Source organism: Molossus molossus, unplaced genomic scaffold (genome assembly GCF_014108415.1).
Source record: "Molossus molossus isolate mMolMol1 unplaced genomic scaffold, mMolMol1.p scaffold_m16_p_2, whole genome shotgun sequence".
NCBI lineage: Eukaryota > Metazoa > Chordata > Mammalia > Chiroptera > Molossidae > Molossus > Molossus molossus.
The window spans coordinates 88345833-88357883 of NW_023425355.1; the positions used below are offsets into that span (position 1 = coordinate 88345833).

Here is a 12051-nt window from a genome sequence, read left to right on the forward strand (position 1 = left end):
GATACTAATATAAAGCAAAATAAAGGAAGACCCACTCACTTGAAGCTAGGGGTAAGCACTTGAAAGTGTATGTTTTCTCTGATGTCAGTGTCCTGATTTAGATATTGTGCTCTAGTTATGTAAAATGTTCACATTGAGGAGACTGAGTGAAGAGTACATTGGACTTCCCTGTACATTTCTTTTAAAATTCTTGTCAATCTATAATTATTTCAAATAACTTTTTTAAAAAAGTAAAGCAGACCCCCATAATCACTTGACTGCACAGAACCTTTAATCTAGCCTCCTAAGTGTTCTGTTGTATTCCACATCACCCTTTAGGATCAGGGTGATAACCCCCTAAAGATTCTGGTTCAGTGGGTGTGTGGGGCAGGGCACAGGCATTGACTGGCACCTTGGGAAATTGATTCCAGCCCCACTCTTGAGACAGAGCCCAGGTGTGAGACCGGGCCCTAGAAGGAATCCATGGAGGACTTCCTGAAGCACTAACTGGAAGCTAGCTTTCAGCAAAAACACTTCTCTGCTCTGAGGCTTCACTTAAGCTGGGACCAAACCATGCGTGAGTTATCGATAGACCATGGAATGAAATTGGTGCTGGACAGGTTCATGGGATGGGCTTTATTACCAGCTTTTAGAACTGGTTTTGTCCATGGGTCTTCGATTTCTCAAAGAAAGGGTCCAAACTCACCCAAGGTTATAGATACAGATAATGTCCATCTGCTAATAAAGCACTAAAAGACTCAAAGCCTTACAAATGTATTATCTGTACGAGGAAGCAAAAAAGAGTTAAAAAGCTCAAGTCATGCAATCCATTATTTTAGGTTTTAACTGTTTTCAGACAGGAACTTTATTTAGGCTTATAACAAGTTACCACTTCTAGGGAATTTTGTACTTTTTAATAATGAGGTACAGATGAATGAGGTTTGTTATCCTTGCTTTAATGCTTAGAAGTTTTTATTTCTTTTTAAATAATTCACATTATGTTATTCTGTTTGAGAGCTTGTATTTTAAAGTCCCTGCTTTGGTCTCTTATCTGAATCTTTAAGGGAAAAAAAGGTAAAACTTAAAATATCTGGGAAGTAAGTTCTAGTACATTCAACTTTTAAAAATTGTGGTTCTTTTAGGTTGCTTCAGTGGAGCCAAGTAGTTTATGGGCAACTTAGTTTTTAAAGCAAAATACAGTGTGAACATTAATGAGTAATGCTTTTTTAAGAATATGTTTTCTTGTGTTTGTAAGCTAATTTATTTGGATTGTTAAACTATTGGTTTAAGCCCTGGCTGGTTTTTGCTCAGTGGTTAGAGCGTTGGTTTGCAGACCAGAGAGTCCCGAATTTGGTTCTCACTAAGGGCACATACCTCGGTTGCAGTTTGTCCCTGGCCAAAATTGGGGGTCGTGTGGGTGGCAACCACTCGATGTGTCTCTCTCATGTCGATGTTTCTCTCTCTCTTCCTCCCTCTATCCTTCCTTCTCCATCTGAAGATAAATGCAAAAATGTCCTCAGGTGAGGATAAATATATATATATATATATATATATATATATATATATATATATATATTGGTTTAAGCACCTAGTCTTTTCCACTATAAGCTCCACTTCAATATTAAATGTGTTGCTGTGTATTTCATCATAAGAAATATATGGAATTTTCTTGAAATATTTTAGGTCAAAGTCTGGTTCTTAGCATCCAAATTAGTTTAGGAGTTGTTTCCATCTTAGAGTTCTCATAGGCATGTTTCAGGGATAAAGGATGCCACTTCCTTGACTCATCCTGTATATCTGTATGTCACTCAGAATGGGAAGTGTTTTTCTAGAATGAGTTCATGAGAAAGGCTACCTGATATGTTGCTACCATGAGGATAGTGTATCATTCTCATATTAATGGCAGTTTTTCATGTTACTTATATTCAGAGTTCTCTTGAATCAAACATATTAAAGAAAATAGGGACATAATTTTGGTTTGGACTATATAGCTTTCATCTGATGGTAACAATCTGGTAAACATATTACACTTATCAGTAATTTTAATGTAAGATACAAGAGCATATTTGAAGAAAAAAGGGAGTTGCTTTATTATTAGTGACTAAAAAATAGTAAAATTAAGATACCTAGGAATAAACTTAACCAAAGAAATAAAGGACCTATTCGCAGAAAACTACAGGTCATTGAAAAAAGAAACAGAGGAAGATATAAAAAAGTGGAAGCACATGCCCTGTTCATGGACTGGGAGAATTAGCATCATTAAAATGTCCATATTACCCAAAGCAATCTATAGATTCAATGCAATCCCCATCAAAATACCAATGGCATACTTCACAGAATTAGAACAATTATTTCAGAAGTTCATATAGAACCAAAAAAGGCCTCGAATAGCCACAGCAATCTTGAAAAGGAAGAACAAAGTTGGAGGGATCACAATACCAGATTTCAGGTTATATTACAAAGCCACTGTAATTAAAACAGCCTCGTACTGGCACAAGAACAGGCATATAGACCAGTGGAACAGAACAGAGAACCCAGAAATGGACCCAAGGCAATATGCTCAATTAATATTTGACAAAGGTGGCAAGAGCATACAGTAGAGTAAGGACAGCCTCTTTAATAAATGGTGCTGGGAAAATTGGACAGCTACTAGCAGAAAAATGAAACTAGACCATCAACTTACACCCTACATGAGAATAAACTCAAAATGGATAAAAGACTTAAATGTGACTCATGAATCCATAAAAAATCCTAGAAGAGACTGTAGGCAACAAAATTTCAGACATACGCAGCAGAATTTTTACTGACACATCACCTAAGGCAACAGAAACAAAGGAGAAAATGAACACATGGGACTACATCAAACTCAAAAGCTTCTGCACAGTGAAAGATACAATCATCAAAATGGAAAGGCTACCCACTGTATGGGAGAGCATAATTGCCAATGATATATCAGATAAGGGGTTAATTTCCAATACATATAGAGTGCTCATACAACTCCACAAAAGGAAGACAAAGAATCCAATTAAAAAATGAGCAGAGGAACTAAATAGACACCTCTTCAAAAAGGAATACAAATGGCTAAGAAACATATGAAGAAATGCTCATCATCAGTAATCATCAGAGAGATGCAAATTAAAACAATGAGGTATAACCTCACACCTGTCAGAATAGCTGCCATCAACAAATCATCAAACAACAAGTGTTGGCGAGGGTGTGGAGAAAAGGGGACTCTAGTGTACTGCTGGTGGGAATGCAGACTGGTGCAGCCACTATGGAAAACAATGTGGTGTTACCTCAAAAATTTAAAAATTGAACTTCCATTTGACCCAGTGATGCCACTTCTAGGAATATACCCTAAGAAGCCTGAAACACCAATCAGAAAGAATATATGTACCCCCATGTTTGTAGTAGCACCATTTACAATAGCTAAGATCTGGAAACAGCCCAAGTGTCCATCAGTAGAAAAATGGATAAAAAAGCTGTGGTACGTATACACAATGGAGTACTACGCAGCTGTAAGAAAGAAAGATCTCTTATCCTTTGAGACGACATGGAGGGACCTGGAAAGTATCATCCTAAGTGAAACAAGCCAAACAGAGAAAGACAAGTTTCATATGATCTTACTTATTTGTGGAATATAATGAACATAACAGTCTGAGGAATGGGGTAGTCCCAGAGACGTGGAAGTGGGGTACAGACTGACAATCCCTTAAAGAGGGGGGTGGTGGGGGATAGATAAACCACAGAACTTATATGCATGTAAGCATGAACAGTGGACATGGACAACACACTGGGGAAAGGGCAGGGAGGGAATGGGAGGGAGAATCAGTGGGGGGAAAAGGAGAAACATCTGTAACAAAAATTAATTAATAAAAAAAATTATGCTGGCAAGTCAAAGGACGTTGATTGTAATAATACGCATGATCATTTTTCTGGAGAGAACAATTTATCTTGCCTTTGAGTTAACAATTTTATTCTTTGTTTTTAAAAGGCTAACATATTCACTTGAGTGTCATGGGAAAGATGCAAATAACTAAAAACAAACAAAAAGAACAAAACCATGTTGAGATCAGGTACTTATTTCAAGAAAGCAGATCCTAGGTTTTCTTCTGAAGTGAATGAGAGTACAGCTTTATGTCTTAAACCATCTGCCATCTGCAGTATATCGACAGCACAGCATTCATCAGTATTGAGTATTTACCTGTGCCACATCCTGACCAGTGTAGTATCTGGTGGTCATATGTCACCAAGAGAATGCTTAAGTATTTTCTATAGATTCTGCTTATGGATAAAAAAAATTCACTGTACATTTTAGTGTCATTTTCACCAAAAGTCCCTCTGTCTGAGTTGAACTTCAGTTAACAGAAATCACTTGTTTTCTCCAGTGGTACTGAATAATTAAGTATTGTTATGGATTCAGTGTCAGGCTAAAGCCTCAAAGAATTGCTTAGCTACATTACAGGCATTACTAATGTGTGATCAGCATGCTATCTTAGCACTTAGATACACAGCACTTAGGCCTAGCACTGCCAGAGTTGACACCTGCTGAGGGTGCCACGTGCTTTGGAAATTTCAAGAAGACAGGCCAGAGAGCATGTTCTTGATTAGTTTTCACTTTAAACCTCTTGCCACTTAAACCCTGCTAAGTAATGCTTTCCCAGAAAATCTCTGTAATGTAGGCAAGGGAATGCTTGCATTCAAAGTTGTAGGCTGACAACAGAGGAAAATGGGTGGGAAGGAAGGAAAATACCTAGAGGAATAGTACCCAGACCCAGTGCCCCCAGAGAAAGTAGTTGTACAGGGGCTGTATAAGGTTTCACATTTTCATGTGGTCAACAAATATGTATTCTGCCTACTATGGGCCAGATACTATTCCAGTTACTGGGGATACAGGATGTGAACACATTAAGTGTCTACCTTCATGGAACCCATGTTCTAGGCCAGGTAACAGTAGAGGTCCAACAGTAAAGAAATAAACAATAAATATATAATATGTCAAATGGTCATAAGTGATAGAGGGAAATAACATCGGAAAGAGAATAAGTGGTGCAGTTGTGGTAGCATGTTGTTTTTCTGTGAGGTGTCAGAGAAAGTCTCATTGATTAAAGTTACATTTGAACAGAGATGGGGAAAAGGTAGGGGGGAAACCCATGATGGTAAAGGATTTCAGACAGCTGGAACAACTGGTACAAAGGCCCAGAGGTTGGTAAGTGCTTGGTGCTTTTCAGAAGTAGCACCAGAGTTCAGTGTGGCAAGAGTGGAGTGAGTAAGGAGGAGAGAAGAGACATGGCAGGGGATGTGGCCAGGTGGTGGACAGCCACATAGGCATTGGAAGGACTTCTACCTTAACTCCAAGCAAGATTGAAAGCCAACTATTACTCTAACTTTAGAGGTAAAGATTTAAGCAGGGGATCAATTAGGAGGTTATTATAATGATCCAAGTGGACAGCAGTGGAGGCTGAAACCAGGGTGGTAGCAATGAGCTGATGAGGCTGACACCAAGGTTTTTAGCTCAATCAGAAGGATGGGGCCATTTTCTACTGAAATGGGGAGGCTGTGGGAGGAGCAGAATTGGATAGGAGTCAAGGGATTGGCTTTGGAGGTGTTAAACCAAAATCCCCCAGATGCCTTTTTGGCAGTCTGGATTTGTGGAGTGGGTACTTGGAGAGCTAAGCCTAGGGATCAGAGTAGGGGTTGGAGAGTGATAGATATTTAGGAGTCACTAAGGTGTGGATGGTATTCAAAGCCATGAAAATCATCAGTATGGCCTCTTCAGGAGTGCATAAATAGAAAAATTGAGAGGTCTGAATCCTGTCATTTCATAGACGTCAGGGCTTTGAGTTAAAATTCAGAGAACAGTACATTGAGGATTTTCCTAATGTCCTGTCTTTAAAAATAGATAAACATGTCATTGTTGAGGCAGTTAAATTTTTAATAGTAATTCCTGAATTTCCTTTTACTTTTTTTAGTGGCTCTTACCTGATCAGTTGCTAGTACTGTTTAAAATTGATAGGCATTTTGGTCTGGAAACATGATTTTTGTGGAACATAATTTTATTAATTTTTAAATTTAATTAATATATTTTTTCAGATGTATCTCCTTGTTCCCCAATTGACATCCTCCTCCTGCCCCCCCCCCAGCTTTGTTGTCTATGTGTATTGGTTATGCTTATATGCATAAGTTCTTCGGTTTATCCCCCCACCCCCTCCTCTGATGTTTGTCAGTCTGAACCCTACTTCTATGTTTCTGGGTCTGTTATGTTCATCAGCTTACAATTTTTATTATATTCCACAAATAAGTGAGATCATGTGATATTTGTCTTTCTCTGTTTGGCTTATTTTGCTTAAGATAATACTCTCCAGGTCTCTCCATTTCATCTCAAAGAATGAGAGATCTGTGTTTCTTCCAGCTGCATAGTACTCCATTAAGTATATGTACCACAGCTTTTTAAAAATTAATTAATTTATTTTTGTTACAGATGTTTCTCCTTTTCCCCCCACTGATTCCCCCCTCACCCACCCTCCCCACCCTGTCCCCACCTTGTTTGTCCATGTTCATTGTTCATACATACATGCATATAAGTTCTCTGGTTTATCTCTCCCCCCACCCCCTTTTCAGGGGATTGTCAGTCTGTACCCAACTTCCACATCTCTGGGACTACCCCGTTCCTCAGACTGTTATGTTCATTATATTCCACAAATAAGTGAGATCATGTGATATTTGTCTTTCTCTGCTTGGCTTGTTTTGTTTAGGATAATACTTTCCAGGTCCCTCCATGTCGTCTCAAAGGATAAGAGATCTTTCTTTCTTACAGCTGCATAGTACTCCATTGAGTATATGTACCACAGCTTTTTTATCCAGTCATCTACTAATGGACATTTGGGCTTTTTCCAGATCTTAGCAATTGTAAATACTGCTGCTATAAATATAGGGGTACATATATTCTTTCTGATTGGTATGTTTCAGGCTTCTTAGAATATATTCCTAGAAGTGGGATCACTGGGTCAAATGACAGTTCAATTTTTTTTTTTAATTTTTGAGGAAATATCATATTGTTTTCCATAGTGGCTGCACTAGTCTGCATTCCCACCAGCAGTGTAGGGATCACAATACCGAATATCAGGTTATACTGGAACATCATTTAAAAAAAATTATTTAAAAAGATGTTTGTAGTCATAGAAACTGAGGTCAAAAAGTAACTACTGAAGATAAAAAGTAGCATAAGCCTAGCCTGATTTTTTTCACTGTTATATCTTTCTTGAAAGTTTCAGGTTTAGTTGAGATTTCATGGTAGGAAAATGTGGTGAAAAATCAAAGGCTGGAGTACTAGTAGACTATATTTTCTTCACACTGAACTTTAAATTTTTTGTTTGTCTTTTTCTAGCCAATATTTGCATTTTTAAATGAAGAAAAGTTTACCGTAGATGGATGGATGGTTTATAATCCAGTTGAAGAATACAGAAGGCAGGTAAGCCAATAGGTACTGTGGCATGTAGTAAATGTGAAACATGCATGGTGACAGTATGTCACCAGTCGTGCTCTTTTAGGATCAATAACATCCTTGCTAAATATGTTTCTAATGGCAATGGTATAATATAGCTTATTCTGTCTATTCCACAGCCATATTCAAACTGCATTGAAGGCTGGCTGGCTGAGTTGTATTTACATCCCCTACATGAAGAACATCAGTTATATGTTGTTCATGAAATGAAGCAAATACTTGGAGTCTAGAAAAGTCAAACCTCTGTTGCTTCCTATTTAGGAGTTGATGTCACTATATATTTATATATTTGGGAGCCTAACCCCAATATTAGTGGCAGTAAGATTTCAGTTATATGCATTCTGGTTTGCAGATTCAAACGAATTCTAACTGTTTTCCTATAAGTATGTCCTTTCCCATAAAGCTTTGATGAATGTATAATAGAATTGCTCTTACCACTCTCTTATGTAAATATCACCTACATGCATATTTATTTGCTGTAATAAAGGCAGGAGGCTTGGAATAATGTTGGTTATTTAGGGAAAAAGGCCTCTTGTGGTATGTTTGTGAAGAAGATCATATGCATGTTGTGTAACAAGAGTTACAGTTTGACCTTGGTATAACCAAATCTATAGGACAGCTTGGAGTTTTGTGATGGAATTTTTCACAGTTATTCTAAAAACTCTTAAAATAATTGGAAAATTTTGTTGAATGACCTTTGAGAATCAAACCAGGCCCAGTTGTGTTGTGTGCAAAGGTAGCAAATGTAAGGTAAAATCGCAGAACTCGAGGGGATTTCAAAATGGTGGAAGAGTTAATGGAAGCTACACAGACCATCTCGCAAGTCCAAACTAGAATTACAACTAAAATAAAGAAAAATCGTCACGAAAAAGCAACAGAAAAGTAGCTTGCGAGGACCATATAACCAGGGACATTGACTCGATGCTGGTAGGATTATGGAGGCACGAGAAGCAGGCTGGGAACCCATGGACAGCAGCGGTCTTTGCTGTGAGCAATGCCCTCAGGGTTTAACTCCCATGTGGCTCCACAGGACAGAGCTGGGACAAACTCTAAAAATAGCCATAGCCACTCACCTTGGGCTCCGGCAGGGGGAGGGCAGACTGGACTGGAACTGTGTGGGGACCTTCAGGATTTGGAGGGAGCTCAGAGCTTTTGCTGAGTTGCGGCCATGCAGTACAGTGGCCATCTTACTCCTTCCCAAGACTCTGGGGAGAGGCAGTGGCCCCTACCTCAGAGATTCAACCCCACCTGGTGGGTCATTGAAATGCAAATTAAGGCTCATTAAAAACCACCATCTGCCCCACCCTCTGGAAATCCCCTTACACTGAACACCTGAAGCAGTTCTTCATTCAACTGAGAACCCAAGGCTCTTCAAGTAACCACAAATAATAGCCTCCAGCCAAAAACCTAGAGAATAACTAAACCATTCCTGGGCTTGCAACTCTGCCCAGGAAAGTAAGACTTGACAGTGGTGTTTAATGTGGGTCTTCCCACGATCATTCAAACCCAGTAGAGGGAGCCACAAACAGGAGAACACCAACCTCCCCCCCCCCCCAGGGGAAACTTGGCAGGCTGCAAAGCCCACTGAGATAGCCAGAATGATGAAACAAATAAACAAATGCCAAATGAAAGAACAAGAGACCTTTACCATAGATGAGATAAATGAGGTACAGTTAAGCAAGTTAACAGAACTAGTATTCAGAGCCATGATCTTGAGGAAGCTCAACAGCATGAGTAAGGACATGAACATCATGAGTAAAGACATAGAAATGTTGAAAATCAACCAATTGGAAATTACAAACCACCAAGAAGAAATGAAGAATGACATAGCAGAAATAAGGAAAACATTGGAAGGTCTAAATAGCAGAGTAGAGGAAGCTGAGGACCGGATCAGTGAATTATAACAGAGGGTACAAAAAAATCAACCAATCAGAAAACCAAAAGGAAGAAACAATTAAAAAACAGGAACACAGCTTAAGAGAACGGTGGGACACCTGGAAACATAATAATATTCGCATTATAGGAGTCCCCAAAGAAGAAGAAAATGAGCAAGGGTGAGAGAATATATTTGAAGAAATAGTAACAGAAAACTTCCCTAATTTGGTGAAAGAAGAGAAGGCATTCAAGTTCAAGAAGCACAGAGAGCCCCAAATAAGAAGAACCCAATAGACCCACACCAAAACACATAGTAATTAAAATGCTGAAAATTAAAGACAAAGAGAGAATCCTAAATGCAGCAAGAGATAAGCAACAGGTTACCAACAAAGGAAACCCCATAAAGCTCTCAGCTGACTTCTCAACAGAAACATTACAAGCCAGAAGAGAATGGCACAAATTAATCATGGTCAGAAAAAACAAGGATCTGAATCCAAGGCTACTCTACCCAGCAAGGCTATCATTCAAAATAGAAGGTCAAATAAAGAGCTTCCGAGACCAAAAACAAGAAACAAACAACAACAAAAAGGGCTAAGGGAATACATTAGCACCAACCCAGCAATACAAGAAATTTTAAAAGCACTGCTTTAATTAGTAGAAGGAATAGTAAGAAAACTATAACCACATTCAAAAAAAATGGCAATAAATAAGTGCACATCAATAATGACCTTAAATATAAATGGATTGAATGCTCCCATAAAAAGACACAGAGTAGCTGATTGGATAAGAAAGCAGGACTCATATATTGTTTACAAGAAACCCACCTCACAACAAAAGACTCATATAGGTTAAAAGTGAAGGGATGGAAAAAAATCTTTCAAGCAAACGGAAATAAAATTTAAAAAAACTAGGGTAGCAATACTCATATTTGATAAAGTAGATTTCAAAATGAAGGCCATAACTAGAGACAAAGAAGTCCACTACATAATATTGAAAAGATCTATCCAACAGGAAGATGTAATCTTGGTAAACATATATGTACCCAATTTAGGAGCACCAACATATGTTAAAAATCTATTCGAACACTTCAAAAGGAGAAATCAACAATAATACAATCATAAGAGGGAATTTTAATGCCCCGCTGACATCACTAGATAGATCTTCTTGATAAAAAATTAACAAGGAAACCCAGACTCTAAATGAAGTGCTAGACCAAATGGATTTAATAAATATCTACAGAGAATTACACCCCAAAACTACAAAATTCACATTCTTCTCAAGTGCACATGGGACATTCTCAAAGACAGACCACATGATAGGACACAAACTAAATCTCTATAAGTTCAAAAAGGTTGAAATCATATCAAGCATCTTCTCAGATCACAGAATGAAACTAGAAATCAATTGCAACAAGAACATGCAGACATTTGAACACATGGAGGCTGAACAGCATGTTATTAAACAATGAATGGGTTACTGAAGAGATCAAGGAAAAAATTAAAAACTTCCTGGAAACCAATGAAAATGAACACACAACAACACAAAACTCTATGGGATGCAGCAAAAGCAGTTCTGAGAGGGAAGTTCATAGCACTACAAGCCTAACTCAAGAAACAAGAAAAATCTCTAATGGAGTACCTAACCTCACAACTTAAAGAATTAGAAAGCACATAATAAGAAACCCCAGAGCAAGTAGAAGGAAGGAACTAGTAAAGATCAGTGCAGAAATAAATGACATAGACACCAAAAAAAAAAAAAACAATTCAAAGGATCGATGAAACAAAGAGCTGGATTTTCGAAAACAAACAAGATTGCTGGACCCTTAGCGAGACTCACCAAGAAACAAAGAGAGAACCCAAATACACAAAATCAGAAAAGAAAGAGGAGAAGTAACAACTGACACCACAGAAATACAAAAGATTGTTAACAGCTACTATCAACTATTATATGGCAACAAATTCAACAATTTAAGCGAAATTGACCAATTTCTAGAAACACATAGTCTTCCAAAACTAGACTGGGAAGAGATGGAAAACTTCAACAGACCAATAACAACTAAGGAAATTGAAGAGGTAATCAAGACTCTCCCAGCAAACAAAAGTCCAGGCCCAGATATCTTTACGGGGAAGTTTTACCGAACATCCAAAAAAGAACTAGCACCCATTCTCCTCAAATTATTTCAAAAAATTTAACAAGAAGAAAGACTTCCAAACTTGTTTTATGAGGCTTGCATAATTCTAATTCCAAATCCAGAAAAAGATACTACAAAGAAATAAAACTACAGGTCAATATTCCTGATGAACATAGACGCCAAAATCCTGAACAAACTACTAGCAAATCGAATCCAGCAATACATCAAAAAAATTATTCACCATGATCATGTGGGATTCATCCCAGGAATGTAAGGTTGGTACAATAGTTGCAAATCTATAAATGTGATACACCACATAAACAAAATGAAGAATAAAAACCACATGATCATATCAATAGACATTGAAAAAACATTCGACAAAATTCAGCATCCATTTATGATAAAAATGCTCAGCAATGTGGGGATATATCTCAACATAATAAAGGCCGTATATGAAAGACCTATAGCCAACATCATCCTCAATGGGCAGAAACGAAAAACAGTTCCATTAAGAACACGAACAAGACAGGGATGCCCACTTTCGCCACTCTTATTTAACATT

General features: G+C 37.9%; 1 protein-coding gene across 1 annotated transcript in view; it reads left to right on the forward strand.

Moving 5' to 3' along the window:
- Window positions 1-12051, forward strand: part of MTM1 (myotubularin 1) — a 153619-nt gene that overhangs the window by 89810 nt on the left and 51758 nt on the right. The window contains exon 7 of the mRNA XM_036271174.1: window positions 7367-7450. Coding sequence (XP_036127067.1) covers window positions 7367-7450 — 84 coding nt within the window. The remainder of the gene's footprint in view (window positions 1-7366; window positions 7451-12051) is intronic.